Source organism: Phacochoerus africanus, chromosome 4 (genome assembly GCF_016906955.1).
Source record: "Phacochoerus africanus isolate WHEZ1 chromosome 4, ROS_Pafr_v1, whole genome shotgun sequence".
Taxonomy (NCBI): domain Eukaryota; kingdom Metazoa; phylum Chordata; class Mammalia; order Artiodactyla; family Suidae; genus Phacochoerus; species Phacochoerus africanus.
In genome coordinates this window covers 142,130,889-142,156,307 of record NC_062547.1, presented here as the reverse complement: position 1 = coordinate 142,156,307, position 25,419 = coordinate 142,130,889, and the positions used below count along the sequence as shown (strand labels likewise).

The following is a 25,419-nucleotide window of genomic DNA, read 5'->3' as shown; positions in this document are numbered from 1 at the left end:
GGGAGCAGGAGTAAAATCAAAACATTTTTACTGTATTTGCCTTTATATTAGCCTTATGAACTAAATGAATGTAAATCACCAATCAAAATGTACTAAATGATAACCAATAGAAAACCTCTATATACTTCAAGTTTCACAATAAGGTCTTCCTTTACCCATATCTCATCCACTCTGTTTTGACTCACCAATCATAGAACCATACTCACTCGTCAACCAATCATTTCACATAGTCTTAAGGCTTTAAAGAATGAAACTTGTGCAAGCTTGATACTTGTGCAATATAACAAACTGTTACAGTAATAACATGTAATTTTTTCTTCAATCAACATTTTATGTCTCCAAAATTTGCTCATTAGAATACAAAGTTGTATTCCTTATTTTATCATTACTGATGATAATTCATGAAATAAAACCTTTCTACCTTGAACGAAGTCCTCATAAAGGTTTTTTAGATATTGAGTTTCATGGACAAGAAACCAATTTTTCAAAAACAATATATATTTTAAGTTTCCTAAAATTCTAAATTTACCATAAAAAATTTCTAACATTAAACCTGTCAGTACCCTCTTTCAATTTCTCTCTTGCCCAGGTTATGAGCGTAAGCCCTGAGATGCTATTAAAAGCAGTGACTCACCTTGTTTACCTGAACTTTGAATACAGAGTATTCATGACAAAATTGCCATCCAGATAAGACTGGGTCTCTAGATCAGTGGTTCTCAACCAAGGCTGATTTTGCTGCCAATGTCTAGGACATTTTTAGTGGTCACAGCTGGGTGGGTTCTACTGGCATCTATCTAGGGGTAAAAGCCAGGGATGCTGCTAAAGCACAGGAGAGTCCCTCACAACAAGGAGTTATTTGGCCCCAAATGTCAATATGTTTCCACTGAGAAACCTTGCTCTAGATTATAGATCATAAGTAACCCTAAAGGAAATGATCCAGCTCCTATTAAAGAAAAATCAGAATGGAACTCTTTATGGCCTATTGCTTCTGTCTCTTAACATAATTCTCAGGGAAAAAAATAAAAATTCCCTACAAAGCTTTTGCTGTAATTTGCTGTATACAATTTCTATGTGCTTTTACCTATGTGTAAATATGGCACCTGCCTCAAGATAAAAAAGCCTCAGCAATACTTTCTCATTGGGTATCTGTCTCTTAAGTGTGTATATGAACATGTATACACATATACATAGGCTTATATAGGCCTGGAAATTTATTTTTCTCTTACTTTACTTAAAAAAAAAAAAGACAAAAAACAAAACAAAACAAACCCTTTAAGGAGTTCCCATCGTGGCTCAGCAGAAATGAATCTGACTAGGAACCATGAGGTTGCAGGTTCGAGCCCTGACCTTGCTCAGTGGGTTAAGGATCCGGCATTGCAGTGAGCTGTGCTGTAGGTCGCAGATGCAGCTGGGATCTGGCGTTGCTGTGACTCTGGTGTAGGCCGGTTGTACAGCTCCAATTAGACCCCTAGTCTGGGAACCTCCATATGCCACCAGTGTGGCCCTAAAAAGACAAAAGACAAAAAAAAAAAAAAAAGCTACAAATCTAAAATTAACATTTAAAAATTGATTTTTAAAGAACTTTCAATTTGACTTTTATTCTGAATAATGGGTACGTTTCAAAAGAATCTAATGCACCTTCTGACTCTTCCATTCAAGGCCTTGGACAGCTAAGGAACATGCTTAATATGCCTGAAGAAATACAAGATAGGTTATCACCCCAATGTTTAAAACAACAAGAACCAAAGATCCCAAATGGTGGCACTCCCTAAAATAGCACAATCCTTTTTTTCTTTTTTTGGCATCTTTTGATCAAAAGAGATTTTATTACTAATTTTTCTATTAAAATGTAACTGGTTTACAATGTTGTGCCAATTTCTGCTATTTGGCAAAGTGATTCAGTCATATAAAAAAATATTCATTTTTAATACTATTTTCCATCATGGTCTACCCAGGAGATTGGATAGAGTTACCTAAGATAGCACAATTCTAATATAAAAAAATGTATTAAAAGACCCAAGCGCCTTCTTCAAACTACAAGGTCTTTTGATTTAGCCAGCAAGGGAAAACACTTTGTTGTTTTCCTCAGCTGCTGGCTCTGATAATGAATAGAAAAGAGGTCCTTGTAGTATTTACATACCAGAGTTCTCCTGTTGTGCAGCGGGTTAAGGATCTGGCATTGTCACTGCAGCGGCTTGCATTGCTGCTGTGGATCAGATTCAGTCCCTGGCCTGGGAACTTCCACATGCCACAGACACCACCAAAATAAGAAAAAGAAAAAAAGAACTTCAACTAATTCTAGAGCAAAGGCACTAGGCCTTCAGATTTCTGCCCCATTTGGAGAACAAGACAAATTTCACTCTCAAACTACAAACCAACTCCTCTCTCTGAATGTCGACATTCTAAGTACTTCACTCTAAAACATGTAAGTATTATGAAAATAAAGATTATTATTCAGCAAATGCCTGCTGGATGAGTGTTTTTTGAAGAACATTTTTTTATGGTCTCTTCACACTGAAAATTCAAAAGTAATAATATTGGAGAAAACAGCTCATCTTATCAGAAAGAAAAGCCAAGAAAATTGCTTGGGCAAAAAGGTCATTTCACTCACAAAAGCAGACACTATACCCTACCACACATACTATACAACAGACCCTAGATATTCCAGGAATTTCTTCTCTATGTGATTTGGATCAAGCAGGACATACACACAAAATTTCCCTTCTCCACAAGTTAAGGAAGAACCCATATACACATTGAGCATCATGTTAGACGAGACTAAAGTCTGTGGGTACTCTAGAAACTCCATTCCAAAAAGGAGGTCTACATGCACACTTTAAATACTTTAAGCACAGAAAATTTAGGAGAATAAGAAGTTCTGTCATTAACCTAAATGGGTGAAGGAACTGTGGACAATTTCTATGATAAACTTGAAAAAAAAAAAACCACCAACCATAAAAGGCGTGGGTTCTGCTCATAGCTTTAACTGCCAGGTATGGAGACTCGAAATAATCTGTACGTGTGTGTGTGTCTGTTTGTGTCTGTGTGTTCCCCTGCAGGCTAACAATCCTCACAGAAATGGTCACTCAAAGGCTCATTTCCCTAGGCACAACCCATAAGCCTATAGAGCTAGAGATTCCTAACTTCCAAGGGACACTAGCCACTCTACATCGGAAGGAATTTAAGAGTACTTCTTAAGCAAAAGTACTTCTTCATCTCACCTATGACAATTATGTAAAATGGTCCAGAAAATCAAGGGCAGCATCTTTCTATCACATTCGGACCAGAGCAAAACTTTTCAGTCTATCTCACAAGCTTCCAATCTAAGCTTTAGAGACTAAAGATATTCCCACGTTATTTCCTAGATAAAAAGTAAATGTGTTCCAGGTTCATCTCTTGTCAATTTTCATTCAAAATCTAAAGGAAAGCCTTCCACAAGCCCAGGAGTGGAAGGGCTCCAGAGACTCGCCCCATAACTGCCTATTCAAATAAAATCCTGTCCCACCTTGCTGACAAGTTATTTCTCTTAGAGTGAAATTGAAAGATACAGATATTCAAGGAACCATCTCCTTTGTAACCCACACAGTTTTTTCAAGAGCAAAATACTGGGGTCAGAATACACTAAGGTTTTAAATCTAACTCTATTCTACAACCCACAAATAGTTTCCCCTTATTCCTCTCAAATACAGCAGCCAGGATGGTTGTACACAAAGAGAAATCCCTGTACTTTAACACCAAGATCAGAGGTTAAAATGATTAGTCGTGAGGGATGAGCCAGGCACCTTAGAACTAAAATAGAATACTCTGAGCCCTTAGAACAAGAGTCATCACAGGACAGCCCAACACCCAAGCCATAGTCAAGAGAAATAAGCACATATATAAAAGATCTCCTTTTGCCCTAGAGCCTAAAAGATGATGCCTACCATTCGAGGCTGCCTAGACCTAAAAAGGCCCGGTATACTCCTAAAAGAAATGAAAGATCTGATAACATGTTGCCCTCACTGCAAAAGATGTCCATAGCGAGCCTCCCCTTCTCCAAGCCCAAAAATCTCCCCCGGGTTCAGCTATCCAGCTGTTGGGAAGCTCAGGGGTGCACTGGAACTTTCTTTTCCTGTCTAACTTCACAGAGTCCAGGTGCAAGATCCACGTGATTTTTCAACGCAAACGCAGACAGCGCGGTAGTACTCACCTGCCTCAAACTCAAGAGGGGGACGGAGAACCCTCCCTCAACACACAGGACACATAAAGTCCAGCCCTTCGACTCCAGCAAAGACTCAGCAGAGCGGGAGTGCTCTTGGAGCCAGCAAGCTCGCTCGCTCTCCGTCTCTGCCCGAGTCTCTCTCCTCGCCCTCGCCCTCTCGGTCTCGCTCTCTCAGTACCAAGGGCAGGGACTCTGGCAAGACCCCGCCCCGCCCCATCGCCAAAGCAGGGTGGGCGGGAGGCAGCCCGAGGAGTCCCGGTTCCCGCGCGAAGCTCAGAGACCAAAAGACTCCCTATTGTGGGTCTACGGATGGTGACGGGAACCGGTCCGGCTCGAGCCGCGGGCTGGAGAGTGAGCCGAGGGCGCACTAGGCCTGCACCGCTGCCACTGCCGCCATGGAGCCGATCGCTGTCAGAGAACGACTCCGCCCGGGCAGCGGGAGGGTGGCCCGGGCCCTGCATTGGCCCGGGGAGAATTCATGCCTCAAGCTGTGTGGGAGGCGGGGGTCCCGGAGCCGTACCTCGGACACCTCGTCCTCGTCGCTACCAGAGGCACCACCTCCTCCCCCGGTCCTCAGGACGGCAGCCGCCAACTTGAAATCCAGCGCCGCGTCCCCTCCGCCCGCACCGCTGCCGCCGCCACCGACTCCCGGAGCGGGCCCGGCCTCCCCAAAGAGTCTCACGGTGCGGATTCCCAGCCCGACCCCTCCCGGCGGAGGCGGCTCCGAGGCCCCGGCTGGGGCGGATCGTGGAGCCACTGAGTCCAGGTCCTCCTCAAAGGAGGTGCCGCCGCCTCCGCCGTCGGTCAGCATGGTTCGCACGCGGAGCCGGAGACGCTGCCGAGTCACTCGCGGCCGCCACCGCCGCCGATCCCGGGAACGAGAGGAGCAGCAGAAGGAAGAAGTGTCTCCTTCCCCCCCGTCCCAGCAGCGCCACTAACTTCTCACTGCCTAACCTGCTGCCTCCCGCCCCTCACACTCGCCACTGGCTGCAGCTCCCCAGCGGCTGCAGATCATTGGCCAAAGCGACCCGTCACTCAGGCTTCTCGTCACGCGCTGCTCGCTGGCTCGCGGCCCCCAAGCTGCGTTGACCCGCGCAGGCCTAGGCGGTTGCGAACACCCGCCTCCGATTCCCCACGCGCCGACTTCCGGTCTTTTTCTAAGTCTATTGGCCAGCCTCTCTGACTATCGCGTCACGACCTTAAAGTGGATTAGTGGGCCTTGTGGTCAGTCACAGTGACCCCTGACAATGGGAAACTTCATTCGTGCGACAAAGTGTCGATCACTTTGTCACAGGACGTCGCGTGGAACAATTGGCCGGTAAGGGTACCATTCATCCCGCCCCCATCCGAGGTGACGGGAAAAGGTTGGGGAATTTCCACTCTTGATGAAATTGACGGCTGAAGTGACGACCTGCAAGCACTGGTGCGATTTGGAGTAAATTCACCCAGCACTTGGGGAGGCTTGTACGTCAAGGGTGCCAGAGGCGCCGAGGCAACGCAGCCCCCACCTGTCGCTCCCCGCCAGGCGCGGAGAGTTGCTGCACGGGGATTGGAGGGAAGAAGCTATCAGTCTCCGCTAGGGCCCGCCTCCCCGCCAGTCCCTGGTTGGAGGAGGGGCGCGTCAGTCACTAGAGAGGTCGCCGCCTCTGGGACAGGTGAGGCTGGCTAAACTCCTTGCCTCGGGTTCTTGCCGCGGGAGGAGGGGGCTGGGGGAGCGGGCCGCGCTGTTCCCGCCGCGCGCCTCGCGCCTTTCGGAGCGGAGCCTAGCCGGCTGAGCTGAGGGGGCCAGGGAGACGGCTGAGGATGGCCGCCGGGAGGCGATTCGACCCGCCCGCGTGCCAGGACGTGGCTGGGCGCGGCATGTGTACAGCCCGCGGGCGGGGTCGCCCCGTGGGACCGCGTTCAGTTGCCTGTGGGAGCGGCGAGACTGAGGGCTGGACAGCGCCGTGCCTCAGTACCGGGAACTGTCCCACGAAGGAGGGTGCGAGGGCCGCGGACGTCGAGCGGAATCACGCCGGAGGCGGGCGGGGGGCGGGGGGTTGGGGGCTGAACGCCGCGGTTAAGGCTGCGTGTTCTGCAGCAATTTCGAGGTCTGCTGCCGCCCCTTATTTACTGGGTGACCTCTGGGCATTAGTTGTTTAGTCTCTGTGACTGTGACTTTCAGTTCGCCTGTTTGTAAAATAGGGGTACCTACCTCATGGGGTGGTTGTTACAAATAAATTGGTAATACCATCAGGTGCTTCACAAAGTTAACTTAGAGTTAACTAGCAAAAGTGAGTTCGTTATGTCGTTACTTACTCTTCTTTTAAGAGTCCTCCACCAGCCTCTGGCACCTGCCAGGCAGACTAATTCTTGTCAGGTCTCTGTGATGCAAAATAAGGCTAGCCAAGGGGGTCTCCCCTACCCCCTAAGGATCCCTCTCTACCTCTCTTATCTCTGTCTCTCTATCACCTTTGTCAATAAAGAGGGCTTTAAAAATACCCATGCTCTAACTAATCCTAAGATCAGAGATCACAAGAAAAAGCATTTGTTGAAGTTTGTGTGGCAAATGTTCTTTGTCCCAGAGAATGTCCACGTGAGTTTTAGCCAAGAAAGATTGGCTGAAAGCAAAAGATTGGGCATTGTCTCCTCTCTTGCAACTTTAACAAAGGGTTTTGTATAACTTGATTGGGTAACTTTTAATATTTCACCTCCCTTGAATTGGAATCTGAAATTTTTATAAAAAGTGATTTTTAAAATGACGTTAAAAATTGATTCTAAAAAAAAAAAATTAAAAAAAAAAAAAACACGGAGTTCCCGTCGTGGCGAAGTGGTTAACGAATCCGACTAGGAACCATGACGTTGTGGGTTCGATCCCTGCCCTTGCTCAGTGGGTTGACGATCTGGCTTGCCGTGAGCTTTGGTGTCGGTCGCAGACGCGGCTCGGATCCCGAGTTGCTGTGGCTCTGGCATAGGCCGGTGGCTACAACTCCGATTCGACCCCTAGCCTGGGAACCTCCATATGCCGTGGGAGCGGCCCAAGAAATGGCAAAAAGACAAAAAATAATAATAATAATTTAAAAATTTTTGATTCTGCCCATGTGAAGAGTGTTTTGAAGAGTGTGAATATCCCTTTGGCTTGGTAAATACTCATTTTGGCATTTCTTATGCAGACAAGTGACTTTCCTATGAGCAGAAAGTTTTAGGTAAATATTTTCCGTGGTAATAAGTTGTAGAAAATGGGGGACAGTACCTTTTCTAGAAAACTCTTTTGATGTAAATGCCATATACACTAGCTTTAGTTAGAATCTGTGGACCTTATTTAGCTCCTGTCTTTAGTCACAACCCAAAGTAATAGCACCCACAAAAGAAACCCAACACTGCCCAACCCACTTCAAAGCTGGATTATCCAGAATTGTTATGGCTACATCCTTAGGCAAAAACAGGTATTGACTGGTACAACATTACAAAATAACTACTTGTCATTCCTACCAGTAATACAAAAATAATTTATGATGCAGCTCCCTGAAAAATATTCATTAAACGAATGTAATAATCTTCAGAACAGAGAGAAAGGAAATCTGAAAATATACATTTTCCCCAGCATATTTGAGAGAAAAATACTCAAATACTCCCTAGCAACCACCCTTGAGTATAGCTGTGGAAATATGATTGGACAATAATCTTTATTTCACCAGGACCTTTACATGAGACACTTGTTGTCAGTAGTTTGACAGTCAGTATTGGAGTCAGGATCTCTCAATCTTCCAGCTTTTGGTGACTGCTAGATAGAGTCTATACTAAATATGATTTAATATTTCCATATATACTACATTCATGTGGTTATAACAAAGGTGAAAACTGATTGAGAAGTCATGATATCAAGTAATAGATTTTTTTTTTTTTTTTTTGTCCATTCTAGGGCACTCCCTCGGCATATGGAGGTTCCCAGGCTAGGGGTCTAGTCAAAGCTGTAGCCACCGGCCCACACCACAGCCACAGACACGCCAGATCCGAGCCGCGTCTGCGACCTACACAGACCCACAGCTCATGGCAATGCCAGATCCTTAACCCACTGAGCAAGGCCAGGGATCAAACCCTCAACCTCATGGTTCCTAGTCAGATTCGTTAACCACTGAGCCATGACAGGAACTCCAGATTTAGTTATACTAGTGTAAAATAGCAATGAGTATCAATGTGATTTAGTGGGTAACCCTGGTTTTGATGTATCTTAAGATGGTGCTTACTTCTGAAAGAAAAGCAGTACACTTATTTTTCAAATGGTGAATAATTAGTAGAGGGCAAAATCACTTTTAAGAGCATATTTGGTGGAAGTTAACATCAGAATAAAATATTTTTTCCACAGAAAACCAGTGGGTATATTTAGGGTGCAGTTGTAATATGTTTCAGAGTACTCTCTTCGTTTTGGTTATCTTTCAGACAGAAGGAAAAAGGGAAACTGTATAGTACAAGGATTTTTAAAACTTTGAGGTAATAAAAGGCTTTCTTCCTCATAAGAAATACGTGATTGACAGACTAAGTCATAGGTACAAGGACTTTAGCTACATATGGTTCTTTCACATGCAACCTGTGTTATCTCAGGACATTTAATTTTTGCGTATCGGTCCATCTCAGTTCAGCCCATCTGCATAAAGAAAGACAGAAAAGTAAAACAGCAAATTTGTTGCACTTGGATGTTATATATCATTTAACTTTTATAATACCCTATCGGGATTTTACAGATAAGGAAATTGAAACTCCAAAAACGTTAAGTACTTACCCAAACTTCTAAGACCAATATATAAAAAGGCTAGGATTTGAATTTATTTCCGCCTGACCCCAAAACCCATGCTCTTCCACTATATCACATTGATTCCATGGTACCCTTAAAGGCAGGGGAACTTCATCAATCAGGTAAACTGATACACTACTTCAACCATTATATCCTTCTTATTAACCTGCTAATTAGCACTCTAGGTAAAGTCATCCCTGATGACCACCAAATTTGATATCTCTCTCTTTTATAACAGTTGGAAATATTTAATTTAAAACATATCTCCTGATTTCTGCAACTGTATTGCTAGTTTCTTAGACCACGTAATTTCACATTAAAAGATCTGAGTAGGAGTTCTCGTCGTGGCACAGTGGAAACGAATCCAACAAGGAACCATGAGGTTGCAGGTTCAATTCCTGGCCTCTATCAGTGGGTTAAGGATCTGGCATTACCGTGAGCTGTGCTGTAGGTCACAGATGCAACTTGGATCTGGGGTTGCTCTGGCTGTGGTATAAGCAGGCAGCTATAGCTCCAATTAGACCCCTAGCCTGGGAACCTCATGTGCTATAGGGGTGACCCTGAAAAGACAAAAGACCAAAAAATATCTATATATTTGAGTAATTAATACAATGAAAGGAGGCTTCTTACTTTGTCCACTAAACACCAGATCCCCACTTATGAACGAACCATGTTATTAAGTTTTTTTAAGTCTCCTTCTAGAAATGTTTTTACATATATAAGCAATTTCATACATGTCCATTTCCCCCCCTTTTAACACAAATAGCAGCATACTATACTTTTTCTGTACTTTGCTTTTTTCACCTAATGTATCCTAGAGAGATTCCATGTCAGTATATAAAGAGCTATGTAATTCTTGTTAACTACTTCATGGTATTCTGTTAACCAAGTGTACTGTAATTTATTTATCCAGTACTATAATGTTGGACATTCAGATTTTTTCCTTTTTTTTAGCAATGCTACAGAACTCTATCCTCCAGGAAGTATTAGACACAAATTAGTTCAATTGAAAAACCATAAAATTGCAACTGGACTGAAGGCTACCACTTATTTGAGCTACACTTGAATATGTGTAATTGCGTATATTTTTTTCCCCAAAACTTCTAAAACTAATGAGTAGGTAAATATCTCTTGTGACAGAATGTTCTCAACTCATGTTCCCAACAATAGAGAACAATTAATACCCATTTTCTTCCTTGGGGTTCTGTCAAGGTTCCTTAAATCCTTGAATTGTTGAATAAAGGACAGCATGTCAAGGAGAATATGCAATAGGGTTATTGAGAGGAAGTGGGATTTGGTGGGAGGATCTCTGAGTTGGGAATCAGAAATACCAAGTCTGCTTCAAGCGACTAGTATACCATGTGGGATGCTGTGCTTCTTGACCAAGTTTGTGTCCATTTGTCCTTTTGAGGTACACTTTAAAAGGACTTGAGAGGTATTTCATATCACAAAACATACTTACTACTTCAAATTAAATACCATACATATGTAGAAAAAGTAAAAAAAGTATGATAGGTTACATGTAAAACCAAAATGTTCATTGTAATTCTTTCTTTTTTTTTTTTAAGGTGTTTTTTGTTTTTTGTCTTTTTGTTTTTTTAGGGCTGCACCCACGGCATCTGGAGATTCCCAGGCCAGGGGTCTAATCGGAGCTACAGCTGCCTGTCTACATCACAGTCCCAGCAACACCAGATACTAGCCAAGTCTGCGACCTACACCACAGCTTACAACAATGCCGGATTCTTAACCCACTGAGCAAGGCCAGGGATTGAACCTGCAACCCCATGGATGCTAATCAGATTCATTTCCACTGAGCCATGATGAGAGCTCCTTATTTTTCAGTTTTATTGAGATATGATTGACATATAACATTGTATTAATTTAAGTTATACAGCATAATGATTTGCTATACATATATACTGCAAAATGATTACCACAGTAGGTTTAGTTTAACAAATATCACCTCACATAGTTGCAATTTTCTGGTGGGGGCCCATGGTGAGCAGTGGCTTGATATGGGATCTCCACTCCCAGACCAGGAATTGAACCTGGGTTACATCAATGAAAGCACAGAGTACTAATTACTAGACCATGAAAGGGGCTCCCCTACAATTTTTCTTTTCTTTTTTTTTTTTTGGCTTTTTAGGGCCACACCCGAGGTATATGGAAGTTCCCAGGCTAGAGATGGAATCAGAACTACAGCTGCCAGCCTACACCACAGCTCACAGTAACAGCAGATCCCTGACCCACTGAGCAAGGCCAGGGATCAAACCTACATCCTCATGGATACTATTAAGATTCATTTCCACTTCTCCCCTACAATATTTTTTCTTGTGATGAGAACTTTTAAAATCCACTGTCTCAAAAGTTCTTCTTTGGAGCTTCCTGTGTGACACAGCAGGTTAAGGATCCAGCGTTGTCCCTGCTGTGACACAGGTTGCAACTGTGGGGTGGCTTTGATCCATGGCCCAGAAACTTCCACATGCTGTGGTTGTAGCCAAAAAAAAAAAAAAAGCTTGATTTTTTACAATGTTTATTCCTTGGACTTCTAGGAATTTGGGGGTTTTGTTGTTGTTGTTGTTGTTGTTTGGCTGCGCCTACAGCATTTGGAAGTTCCTGAAGGGACTGAACCCATGCTACAGCAGGGACAATGCCATATCCTTAACCACTGAGCCACCAGGGAACTCCCTAGGAATTTATCTTAAAGAGTTAATCAGGGGTTCCTGTTGTGGCTCAGCGGAGACGAATCCAACTACTATCCATGAGACTGCAGTTTCCATCCTTGGCCCCACTCAGTGGGGATCCTGCATTGCCAAGAGCTGTGGTGTAGGTCGCAGATACAGCTTGGACCTGGCATGTTGCTGTGGTGTACGCTGGCAGCTGTAGCCCCCATTTGATCCCTAGCCTGAGAACTTCCATATGCTGCACCTGTGGCACTAAAGGAAAAAAAAAAGTTAATCAGACATGGCACAGAAAATCATATAGCAAAAAAAAAAAAAGAAAAAGAAAAGAAAAGAAAAAAAAATCAATACAACCTAAATAACAGGGATTAATTGAGGTTAACTCAATTTTGGTATGTAATTTGATGCTGTAGTCTTTAAAATGAAGTTAACATTATATTAGAAGGTAAAATTATTGTTGTGGTGCAGTGGAAACAAATCCAACTAGGAATCATGAGATTGTGGGTTGGATCCCTGGCCTTGCTCAGCAGGATAAGGATCCGGCATTGCCATGAGCTGTGGTGTAGATCACAGATGCGGCTCAGATCTGGTGTGGCTGTGGCTGTGGCATAGGCTGGTGGCTACAGCTCCAATTTGACCCCTAGCCTAGGTCCTCCATATGTGGGTGTGGCCCTAAAAAGACAAAAAAAAAAAAAAAAGGATTAAATTGTAAGACAAAGGATATAGTAGTTCTTTTGTGACACAGTGTGTTAAGGATCCAGCACTGTCATTGCAGTGGCTGGGGTCACTGCTGTGGTGTGGGTTGAGTCCCTGTCCCAGATATTCCCATATGCTGCAAGTGCAGCAAAAAAAAAAAAAAAAAAAAGTGTATATAAGATTCCCAATGCACTAAAATGAATAGAATATTCCCATATATCAAAATGACACACAAGCCAGAGATATCTGTGGATGGTGGGATAATGGGTGATTTTTATTTTATGTTTTCAATTTTTCTGTAAGTAATATATTACTCTCATGGTCAGGAGAAATTTCAATAACATTTGTAAGAAGAAAAATCACTTTATATGTCAAATCAAGGGACTGATCAAATGGGATATTTATTGACAGTGTTAGGAAAATTAAACCGGAACAATTCTTTTTCAGGTGAAGAAGATGATGGGTTCATCCTATGGATTTGGTTTTAGATAGCAGCAGGAAGAACGTTGTACATGGTCAGTTGGCAATATACCCCCAAAAGAAACAAACTGGACAGAAAACAGAGAAATATCTAACTGTAAACAAATTTTTAATGGATGTCAAGTTGTAGCTTTGCTTTTCACAAAAAGAAACATCTCTGTGGAGTTCCTGTTGCGGCACAGGGGAATGAATCCAACTAGTAACAGGAGGTTGCAGATTCGATCCCTGGCCTCAGTCAGCGGGTTAAGGATCCAGCATTGCTTGGAGCTGTGGTGTAGGTCTCAGATTCAGCTTGGATCCTGCGTTGCTGTGGCTGTGGCGTAGGGCAGCAGTTGTAGCTCTGATTCGACCCTCGCCTGGCAACCTCCATATGTAGCAGGTGGGCCCCTAAAAAAGCAAAGAGAAAAAAAAAGAAATACATCTGTGCAGAAAGATCATGTAGTTAGCAATAAAAATTAAGTCACTTTTCCCCCAGGTGAGTCCTTGATGAGTATATTTTGGCTATTGCCTCCACTGAAAATACTGGTGGCAATTCTATGTGCTTTCCACCATCCCTCAGCACTAATTAAAAGGGAAGGTCAAGAATCACACTGAGGAATAAGTACCAGCAAGTATATAGGATTTCAGCCTAGATGCACCGGCCCACAGTTTTAGAAGCACTTTGACACGAATAGGGGTCTAAAAGCCTGTAGTCAGTAGGTCTCTTGGAGAAACCCAGAACTCTACCGTGTGCATCACAGCGAAGCTCCCCCCTCCCCCATTCTACACTTGGGAAACATGAGGCTAACCACTCCAGACATCCTGCTTCATATGTCTTCTTGTGCCCTGTAACTTATGTAGCCACACCCATTTTCTCTAGAAGCTCTCCTTGGCTGGTACCATGGCATTCTCCCATAGACTTTGCAAGGTCCCACGACTGGAAAAAATTTGGAGTCTCATGGTTTGAGCACTTTCCTAATGAGAACAGTTAAATAGTAACCCCCACAGTAAGAATCAGCTTCTCTCTCAGGTCGCAGTGGTCTGGCACATAGTACATTAGCAATTTTGATCCAGACGGTCTCTTAAGGAGTCCTCTAGTCTTTTTAATAAAGACTCCCCTTTTTAATAAAGGAGAAAGTGGAAGAATGGGCATTAAGGTCAGTATCTCCCAGGAGGATCTCAGAGGTTCCTATATGACCCCCCCTTTCACCCTCTGGTGTTTCCTGTAAGAACCAGAAGTAGATCTTTGCTCACCAGTGAAGAGAGAGCAAACCTGTGATTCCAACTCGGGGAGGTTTGGCTTATATATGAGAACTGAGTCACTCTGCAGGCTGATCTTAGAGACTCTTGTGGAGTGTTTGAACTCAACTCAGTCCACCACACCTCTTGCTCATCAAGGTAGGCCCATAAATAAGGAGACGCAGCATGGCGTTCACCTGCAGGGCAGGTAACAGTGCCACCTCCCAGATGTTCTTCCCCAAAGAAGTGGTATGGTGTCTGCTGTGGCCCCCAGAGGACATCTGTAGACAGTCTAGTTGAGACATGAGTCTAGTACAAGCTCACAGCAGCTATAAGAAAAATTGTGGTCAGGACTCTAGCCTGAAACTTCTCACCTAGAGGGCCCTCTTTTTTTTTTTTTTTTTTGTCTTTTGTCTTTTGTCTATTTAGGGCTGCACCCACAACATACGGAGTCTCCCAGGCTAGGGGTCAAATTGGAGCTGTAGCTGCCGGCCTACAGCACAGCCACAGCAACACAGGATCCAAGCCGCATCTGCAACCTACACCACAGCCCACAACAATGCCGTGATCCTTAACCCACTGAGCAAGGCCAGGAATCGAACCCACATCCTCATGGATACTAGTTGGGTTAGTTAACCACTGAGCCACGATGGGAGCTCCTAGAGGGCCCTCTTAAATCTTCGCATTGGCACCATTGGTGACAAGGATGGGAAAAAAAACAGCCAGGGTTGGACTTTTCCAGCAGGGATCCTGTAGATGCTTGGTTTGCAGTTGAAGGAGATGGCTTCACCATTACAAGAGTTATGTAGGACAAATGTCTAAGAAGTGGACAAGCCAATCAGTGGTCTCTTGGGTTTGGCTAAAGCCAAAGTCCCAATGCCTCTGCCCATAAGCTGTCAGTATTTTATCTATTATTGAGCCATAATGTAGAGTCCAAATAAAGCAGCAGCATTTTGGGGAGTTCCCATCATGGCTCAGTGGTTAACGAATCCGACTAGGAACCATGAGGTTTCGGGTTCGATCCCTGTCCTCGCTCAGTGGGTTAAGGATCCAGCATTGCCGTGAGTTCTGGTGTAGTATGCAGACATGGCTCAGGTCCCACGTTGCTGTGGCTCTGGCGTAAGCCAGTGGCTACAGCTCCAATTAGACCCCTAGCCTGGGAACCTCCATATGCCGTAAGTGCAGCCCTGGAAAAGACAAAAAAAAAAAAAAAGCATTTTTCTATCTACGAGGGATTTTAAATGAATGTTAGGATTCCTGGGAGTTCCTGTTGTGGTGCAGTGGTTAATGAATCCGACTAGGAACCATGAGGTTGCGGGTTCGATCCCTGGCCTTGCTCAGTGGGTTAAGGATCTGGCGTTGCCGTGAGCTGTGGTGTAGGTTGCAGACCTCATGTTACTAGTCGGATCCAGCGTTGCTGTGGCTCTGGTATAGGCTGGTGGCTCCAGCTCTGATTAGACCCCTAGCCTGGGAAACTCCATATGCCGCGGGAGCAGCCCTAGAAATGGCAAAAAGACAAAAAAAAAAAAAAAAGTTCCTGGAAAATGACCAAAGGATTCAGAAATATTAAAAAAAAAAAAAAAAACCTCAAGAACAATAGTGAGACCACTGTTCAGAACCTGATCATCTCATGCCCAACAGTTAGAATCACAAGTCCCATGTTGCTCTCTCATACACCTTTAACAGGAGTGTAAATTGATATACAGTCTTTAGGGAAATCAGTTAGGGGAGTGCTTTCAAGTTTTTTAATGTATATACCCTTTAACTTAGCAAATCCACTTAAAATTCTGGGGGAATAGTGGCACAGACACACATGAGCTCAAAAATATTTGTACAAAGATGATCATTGAACCCTTGCTTGTTCATCAATAAGCAAGTGGCTAAATAAATTGTAGTACAGCTGTAAGATGATTTGGTATACACTTGTTAAGAAGAGTGAATAATAAAAAAAAAAGAACAATTGAAGGAGTTCTCTTGTGGCATAGTGTGTTAAAGGTACAGCATTATCACTGCAGCAGCTTGGGTCACTGCTATGGCACAAGTTTTGATCCCTGGCCCAGGAACTTCCACATGGTTCAGGCATGGCCAAAAACAAACAAACAAACAAACAAAAGGAGCAAATGCAATCTTTAAGCAGAATGTTCATGGTAACTGCTGAGTAAAAAAATATATGCTGTTATTTCTGTCATTGAGTAAAAATATTTTATTTGCACACTTATTGTTTGAATTTGTTTACAATGAGGAGTTCCCGTCGTGGGGCAGCAGAATCGAATCTGACTAGCATCCATGAGGACAAAGATTTGATCCCTAGACTCGCCCACTTGGGTTAAGGATCCGGCATTGCTGTGAGCTGTGGTGTAGGTCACAAACTTGGCTTGGATCTGGCGTTGCTGTGGCTTTGGCATAGGCTAGCAGCTGTAGCTCCAATTTGACCCCTAGCCTGGGGTCATATGCTGCACCTGCAGCCCTAAAAAACAAACAAACAAACAAAAACAAAACTTAATAAAAAACTCAACTCTTGAGGAGTTCTCTGGCGTCTCGTGGGTTGGGGATCTAGAACTGTCACTGTAGTGACATGGGTCACTGCTGTGGTGGGGGTTCAATGCTTGGCCTGGAAAACTTCCACATACCGTGGGGGCCAGCGTGGGGGCAGGGTGGGGGACAGGTGGAAACTCAACCCTTGAGTACATGTATTTTATTTATTTATTTTTTAATTTTAAAAATTTTTACTTTTTTTCTTTTTAGGGCCGCACCTTCAGCATATGGAAGTTCCCAGGCTGGGAGTTGAATTGGAGCTGCAGCTTCAGGCCTACCCCACAGCCACAGCAATGCCAGATCTGAACTGCAACTGTGACCTGTGTGGCAGCTTGTGGCACTGCTGGATCCTTAAGCTGCTGAGGGAGGCCAGGGTTCCAACTGCATCCTCATAGCTACTGGATGAATTCGTTACTGCTGAGCCACAAGGGGAACTCCTACATGTATTTTAAATATTCTATGTGAGGAAATGGGAAGTATACACAAAGCACTTCTGCTACATGTTGCTTGTGTCAAGTACATTGTTTCAAGGAAAAATACTTAGGCAACTATTCCAGTTACAAAGCTGTACTAACCACTTTTTCATGGACACCGTTTTTACTTGAAAGTGTGACTGACAGATAAACTTTGGTAATTTAGACTTGTATTTGGCAGATATTTTCTGGAGCCTTCCACTTGAAGAGAAACAGCTGAAAGTATTTGTTTCCAATTTAAAAATTCAAGCTTTGGGGCAAAAATAAGGAGTTTGCAAAATTGTATTCACTACCATTGTTTATGGTTTACCAAAAACTTAAAAGACTTTTCTGAAGACATAGTGGTGGTATTAACAAATATGGGTTTTGATATTATATAATTAAATGTATCAGTGTTTGCAAGACCGGCATAACTCAATGGACCCATATTTCTCAAGTGACCAGTGGTTGGTGTTAAAAACCAATAACATGAGGAGAAGAACCATCCGGAGATAGACCAGTGGATTTTAGTGTGAAGTTTGGTTTTTTTTAAGGTTCAGGTGTTTTGTTTTGTTTTTTTTTTTAATGTAAGAATGAAAACAAAACCTTTAAGGGGAGATCCCCTCATCTCAATTTAAAATATAATTTTTAAAAATTACTCAATGAATTTTATTACCTTTATAGTTGTACAATGATCATCACAACCCAGTTTTAGAGCATTTCCATCCCAAACCCCCAGCCCGTTCCCCTACCCCCCAACTTGTCTCCTTTGGAAACCATAAGTTTTTCAAAGTCTGTGAGTCCGTATCTATTCTGCAAAGAAGGTCATTGTGTCCTTTTTTTAGATTCCACATGTAAGTGATAGCATATGATGTTGGTGTCTCACTGTCTATCTAACTTCACTTAGCATGATAATTTCTACGTCCATCCATGTTGCTGCAGATGCCATTATTTCTTTCCTTTTAATGGCTGAGTAATATTCCATTGTGTATATGTACCACATCTTCTTTATCTACTCCTCTGTGGATGGACATTTAGGTTGTTTCCATGTCTTGGCTGTTGTATATAGTGCTGCAGTGAACATTGGAGTTCATGTATCTTTTCGAGTAACAGAGTATAGTCTATAGTTATAGTTTCAACTTTTACAAAACTAACAGTCATTGAATTTTGGTGTGATATTAAAGGGAATAACCACATTTATCTGGAAAAGCTATTAAAATATTTCTTCCTCTTGAGTTCCCACTGTGGCTCAGTGGGATCATGGAATCTCTGGAGCAGTGGGACACAGGTTCAATTCCCAGCTCGGCACAGTAGCTTAAGGATCCAGCATTGCCACAGCTATAGCATAGGTCACAACTGCAGCTCGGATTTGATCCTTGGCCCAAAAACTCCATATGATGTGAGGTGGCCAAAAAAGAAGAAAAATTTTTTAATTTTTCTCTCTTTTCCAACTATATATATATATATACATATGATTATGTATATATTCATATGTATATATATATATGAATCCACAATTGCTTCATACTATTCAGCCAATGCACTGTATTGCAATTGACTGAATGTGGAAGCAGATAAGACAATCCATCTGTCTTATATTAAGCCAGACGTTAAAAATTCCACTCTTCTGGAGTTCCCTTTGTGGCGCAGTGGTTAACAAATTCGACTAGGAACCATGAAGTTGCAGGTTTGATCCCTGGCCTTGCTCAGTGGGTTAAGAATCCGGCGTTGCCATGAGCTGTGGTGTAGTTGGCAGACTCGGTTGGGATCTGGCATTGCTGCACCTGTGGTATGGGCAACAGCTCTGATTAGACCCCTAGCCTGGGAACCTCCATATGCCTCAGGTGTGGCCCTAGAAAAAAACAAACAAAAAAATCCACTCATTAATTTTTCTTTTTTTGAAAGACATATTTTTCATAAAATATGTGGCTCGTGATCATATTTATGAAATGAACTTAGAGATTTTTTTAATTCTTGAGTTTTATTTATTTATTTTTTGTTTTTAAAATTAGTTGATGTACAATGTTATATCAATTTCTGTTGCTATGCAAAGTGACCCAGTCATACATATATATTTTTTTCTTTTTCTCATCTCATATTATCTTCCATCATGTTCTATCACAAGGAATTGGATATAGTTCCTTGTGCTATACAGTAGGAAAAAAATTCCTCAGTTTTCATTTCTGATACAGTAAATATCGATAGACCCAATGTCAGTAGACAAAGTCCACACATCTAAACAAGAGCTTTTTGGGTCCGTAATAATTTTTCAGAGTGTAAAGGGGTTCTGAGACCAAAAAGCTTCAGCACTGATGCAATAGTATAGGATAGCAGTTCCAGTGGCGGCAGAGGAAGGGAGGAGAGGACCTACGGAGACTGATGGATTTTCAGTCTCCCCACTCAGCCACCGCACATCTTTAGCCCAGCAATCAAGGCTTGGGAACAAGAGCTATAAACTATATTCCAGGCGTTCCCATCGTGGCACAGTGGAAACGAATCCAACGAGGAACCATGAGGTTGCAGGTTTGATCCCTGGCCTTGCTCAGTTGGTTAAGGATCCAGTGTTGCCGTGAGCTGTGGTGTAGGTTGCAGACGTGGCTTGGATCTGGCATTGCTGTGGCTCTGGCGTAAGCCGGCGGCTACAGCTCCAATTAGACCCCTAGCCTGGGAACCTCCATGTGCCATGGGTGCAGCCGTAATAGGACAAAAGACAAAAAATTTTTAAATTTTAAAAATTTAAAAATAAATAAACTGTATTCCAGGTATTGCTGGTGCGAGTCTATGAAAGGGAAGGGCACTTCTTTACCACCTTCTTCCTGTCTTGTCTCCAGATGAGACTTGGGTGTTGCACTGGGTAAAGAGAAGACCAGGAAAGGGCATCAAATGAGAGTAAGGCACCTTCACAGCCATGAAGGAATGTATTTAGAAACACCAAAGCTTGTTGGTAAAGTCAAGCTGCCAGGGCCACAGCTGGTCCACTTGGGCTCAAGAGCATGGAGAGGGAGGAGCCAGGGATATTTTCTAAAGCAGCAAAACTCGAATTCCCTTCCTCCTGCTCTGGCCCATTTCTTAAAAGTGACCTAAACCCTTCAGTGGCCTTTAAGAACCAACAGTTCTTCTAGGCCACAGTTCCACATGGTTGATTAGAATAGGTCAACATGAAAAGAAACCAGGCTTAAAGAGAAAAAAAAATGATGTATGGCGTTCCCATTGTGGCAGAGCAGAAACGAATCTGACTAGAAACCATGATCCCTGGCCTCACTCAGTAGGTTAAGGATCCAGGGTTGCCGTGAACTGTGGTGTAGGTCGCAGACATGGCTCGGATTTGGCATTGCTGTGGCTGTGCTGTAGGCCAGCAGCTACATCTCTGATTAGACCCACATACCTCCATGTGCCACAGGTATGGCCCTAAAAAAAAAAAAAAAAAAAAAAAAAAGGAAAAAAAGAAAAAGAGTAAAATATAAACCAACATAGTAATAACTGCTCCTTCGCCCATACCTCCCCTTCCACTTCCACAGTCCCCTGGACTTCTCCCTCTCCCTCCTGCCATCCATCCCTTCCCGGCCTGAGCCCTTCCTTCCTTAGGCTATTACAGAAGCATTAGGGATATAGTCACTAGGATAGGGATTTTAGGGGTAAGGCCTTTCATCATAATTTGAGTCTCCTCTGTGCCATTTACCAGCTGTGTGATCCAGCAGGTCATGCTCCTTCTCTGGACTCTCAGTTTCTGCATCTTTCAGATGAGATGATCTTCCAGCTCTGTCATCCTTTAGTTATTAATGAACAGGATATATGTCCAGGCTGGAAACTAAGGACTCTGGAATAAATATATTGTCATTGAAAAAAGCAGAGGGGAGTTCCTGTTGTGGCTCAGCGTGTTAAGAATCCGACTAGTATCCTTGAGGCTACAGGTTCAATCACTGGCCTTGCTCATTGGGTTAAGGATCACATGTTGCCTTGAGCTTCGGCATAGGCCACAGATGCGGCTTGGATCTGGCAAAGCGGTGGCTGTGGTGTAGGCTTGCAGATGTAGCTCCAGTTTGACCCCCTAGCCTGGGAACTTCCATATGCCTCAGGTGCAGCCCTAAAAAGAAAGAAAAAAAAAAAAAAGGCAGAGGATCTAGAGAGGGCACATAGCTCTAGTTCGCATCACTACACGTTATCCCCTTTGGACATGGATATACTCAAGGTAAATGAACAAACACAGGTCTCTGAAAACAACCTGGAGAAACCTCCCAAGGCCATGGTTCTTCCCTGGGGTTCACTTAGCTAGTATGTTCCTAGAGTTGGTATTGGAGAATTCCCCAGGTCTTGCCCAGCAGTGGTAATTCCTTTGGTCTTGGAGGCTCTAGAGGTTTTCAGCCTCCCTGTTGTGAGTCTGCTAATTAGATACCAGGCTCTGGCCCCTACCATTTCTTTTTTATTTTTTAACAGCTTTATTGAAATCTAATTCACATACCACACGATTCTTCCCAAGTGTACGATTCAGTGACTTTTATTATATTCACAGAGTTACACAACCATCTTATCTATTTTAGAACATTTTCATCACCCCTAAAAAGAAATCCTTAAACCCATTAGCACAGAAAAGAAACAAACTCTTGGACATGGATAACAGGCTTGTGGTTGCCACTGGGGAGAGGGAGGGCGTGGGATGGACTGGGAGTTAGTGGTTAGGAGATGCAAACAGTTGCATTTAAAGTGGATAAGCTATGAGATCCTGCTGTATAGCACAAGGAACTATATCCAGTCACTTGTGAAGGAACACGATGGAGGATAATGTGACAAAAAGAATGTTTATATAGGTATAATTGGGTCGCTTTGCTGTACAGCAGAAATTGACAGAACATTGTAAATCAACCATAATAATTTTTTTTAGGAAGGTCCTGTTGTGGTGCAGTGGAAGTATCCATAAGGATGCGGGTTCAGTCCTGGCTTTACTTAATGGGTCGGGGATCCAGCATTGCCTGAACTATGGTGTAGGCCACGTGTGTAGCCCTAAAAAGCAAAATAAATAAATAAATTAATTAATTAAGAAACCATGAGCTGTTATGTCTCAACACCCCAGTCCCCTAGGCAACTGCTTGTCTACCTTCTGCCTTTCAGGATTGCCTTTTCTGGATAGTTCATATGAATGGAATCATGCAACATATGGTCCTTTGTGGCTAGCTTCTTTCACTTAGAATGATGTTTTGAGGTTTATGAATGTTGTATCATATATCAGGGCTTCATGCTATTTTGTTTCAGAATGATATTCCATTATATGGATACAACACATTTTATTTATCAGTTTGGGCTGTGGGGTCATTTGGTTGTTTCCACCTTTTTTTTTTTTTCCCTTTTCAGGGCTGCACCCACAGGTTATGGAGGCTTCCAGGCTAGGGATCGAATCGGAGCTGTAGCCGATGGTGCACACCACCAGGCTGCGTCTACAACCTACACCACAACTCACAGCAGTGCTAGATCCATAACCCACTGAGCCAGGCCAGGGATCAAACCTGTGTCCTCATGGATGCTAGTCAGATTCATTTCTGCTGAGCCATGAAGGAACTCCCACCTTTGTCTATTGTGACTAAACACTACTATGAACATTGAGCCTTTGGTTTTAATTTTTAGGGGTATATATATCTAGGAGTGGAATTATTGGATCATATGTTAATTTTTTTAATTTTTTTATTTTTTTTGCTTTTTGGGGCCACACTCACGGCACATGGAAGTTCCCAGGCTAGGGTCCAGTCAGAGCTATAGCTGCCGGCCTTCGCCACAGCCACAGCAACATCAGATCCGAGCCTCATCTGTGACCTACACCACAGCTCACACCAACACCCGATCCTTAACCCACTGAGCAAGGCCAGGGATCGAACCCACAACCTCATGGTTCCTAGTCGGATTCATTTCCACTGCGCCATGATGGGAACTCCAGTATGTTAATTTTTTATTTAACTTTTTGTAGAACTTTTTGTGGAACACAAACTATTTTCCAGGGTTGCTGTGCCATTTTACATTCCCATAAGCAGTGTATGAGAGTTCCAGTTTCTCTACATCCACCAATAGTTGGTATTTATAGCCATCCAGTGGACATGAATGGAATCTCATCAAGGCTTTGATTTACATATGATAGATATTTAATACATACACATTTGTTGAATGAATGAATTGAGCAGTCAAGCCCTGGATAGCTTATACTGGGATTCAGCACTAGGAAGAGAAGAAGGAAGCAGTAGTCCTCAGACCAGGATTAATTGCTTTTCTTGTATTTGTCTTCTCCCATTTTGTAGCAGTCAGCAGTTCTTCCCTCCTTTTATTCAAAGTTTTCCCCAAATCCTCCTTCTAACTTATATCTGCATTTGAGAAGTAGATACTGCCTTATCCAGTCTCTGTTCTGGATTACTCTCAGGGAAAAGGATCAAATCTGTCTCGGATCAAGAGAACAAGTGCACACTCAAATCCATTTGCAAAGACAAAAATCTAGAATGTTGGGAAGCATGAGGCTCTGGACAAGAAGACAGAAGAACCCAGAACTAGAAGATGAGACACTAGAACCTTAGGAAGAATCAGAACCTCAGGTAGAAAATCCAGGAATTCACATTGTAACTACCTTTGATTCCAGTGCCCACAAATTGAGCACCATTGTCCCACAGCCACAGACGGGAAAGAAAGGAACCTAGGTTACTGATATGGATTTTCCCTGGGGCTTGGGGGCTCTAATAACCCTCTAAACAGCCCTAGGTCTTTCATCTAAAGATCTTAAAGAGGAGTTCCCGTCATGGCGCAGTGGCTAACAAATCTGACTAGGAACCATGATGTTGCGTGTTCGCTTCCTGGCCTTGCTCAGTGGGTTAAGAATCCAGTGTTGCCGTGAGCTGTGGTGTAGGTTGCAGACTCAGCTTGGATCCCACGTTGCTGTGGCTCTGGCATAGGCCGTTGGCTACAGCTCCAATTGGACCCCTAGCCTGGGAACCTCCACTGTACCATGACGGGAACTCCGGGGTTTTTTTTAATAATAATTTTTATTTTTTCACTATAGCTGGTTTACAGTGTTCTGTCAATTTTCTACTGTACAGCATGGTGACCCAGTCACACATACATATATACATTCTTTTTTCTCACATTATCATGGTCCATCATAAGTGACTAGACATAGTTCCCAGTGCTACACAGCAGGATCTCATTGCTTATCCATTCCAAAGGCAATAGTTTGCATCTCTTTAACTTTAAAATTCATAGATGAATTGTCACAAAAGTAATGAGTTAGAATGATCCCCAAACAAATTGTAACCAGAAATATTCTCCATGACCTCAAGAATACACCATGGGAGTTCTCCTTACAGGTCGCAGATGCAGCTCAGATCCTGTGTTGCTATAGCTGCAGCGTAGGCTGGCAGCTGTAGCTCCCATTCGACCACTAGCCATGGGAACCTCCATGTGCTGCAGGTGCGACCCTAAAAAGAAAAAGAAAAAAAAAGAATGACACCATGTTCTGGTTGTGCTTCCATATCACAAACCACTCAGTATTCTTTCCTGGTTGCTCCCCAGTCTCCTACATCTTAACACTGGAGTATTCCAAGATTTGATCCTTAGATCTATCTGTTCTCTAACTGTGTCTACTCTCTTGATGATCTTTCCTAGTCTATTTTATTTGTTTATTGATTTATTGATTTATTTATTTAAGGGATGCACCCCTTAGCATGCATAATTTCCTGGGCCAGGGATCAAACCCACACCACAGTAGTGACCTGAGCCACAACAGTGACAGTGCTGGATCCTTAATTGCTAGGCCACCAGGGAACTTCCTACCTAGTCTATTTATTTTATTTTATTTTGCTTTTTAGGGCTGCACCTGTGGCATATGGAGGCTCCCAGGCTAGGGGTCCAATCAGAGCTACAGCTTCTGGCCTACGCCAGAGCCACAGCAACGCCAGATCCGAGCCATGTCTGCGACCTACACCACAGCTCACAGCAATGCCGGATCCTTAACCCGCTGAATGAGGCCAGGGATCAAACCTACAACCTGATGGCTCCTAGTTGGATTTGTTTCCACTGCGCCATGATGGGAACTCCTCCTAGTTTTTAGATACAATGTTAAGATAATAAACTTACAAATTTTCATCTCTGACTCAGACTTACCCCTGAACTTCAGATCTGCGTGTCCTATTTGACATCTCTACCTTATTATCTAAAAGGCACCATATTTAAAATGACCAAATATGGACTCAGTCAACAGCAATTCCATTCTTGCTGTTACTTATGCCAAAAACACTGGAGTCACAGTATGCGTGGCTTTAAGCTCTCTCTTGGGAGAAGCCATCCTCCTTTGGGAACAGGTGACATGGTCCAATGTCATACCAGACCATAAAGTGATACTGTTATTTAGCACCTTGTATT

At 43.2% G+C, this 25,419-nt stretch overlaps 1 protein-coding gene and 1 long non-coding RNA gene across 15 annotated transcripts in view; one reads left to right on the top strand and one right to left on the bottom strand.

Annotated features, from left to right (window-relative positions):
- ANKHD1 (ankyrin repeat and KH domain containing 1) overlaps positions 1–5,158 on the bottom strand; it is a 138,347-nt gene extending 133,189 nt beyond the window's left edge. For 8 of the 12 annotated variants that reach the window (XM_047778806.1, XM_047778809.1, XM_047778811.1 and 5 more), the window contains exon 1: positions 4,722–5,154. In XM_047778806.1, the coding sequence (XP_047634762.1) occupies positions 4,722–5,012 (291 nt within the window). In that variant the 5' untranslated portion in view covers positions 5,013–5,154. Of the gene's footprint in view, positions 1–4,721 lie in introns of all 12 variants that reach the window. The other 4 variants (XM_047778816.1, XM_047778817.1, XM_047778818.1 and 1 more) reach the window with 3 other exon arrangements.
- A 354-nt stretch (positions 5,159–5,512) lies between these two features.
- LOC125126419 (uncharacterized) overlaps positions 5,513–25,419 on the top strand; it is a 37,427-nt gene continuing 17,520 nt past the window's right edge. Inside the window, exon 1 of one of the 3 annotated variants that reach the window (XR_007134626.1) lies at positions 5,513–5,856. This is a non-coding gene — a long non-coding RNA (uncharacterized LOC125126419). The remainder of the gene's footprint in view (positions 5,857–25,419) is intronic. The other 2 variants (XR_007134625.1, XR_007134624.1) reach the window with 2 other exon arrangements.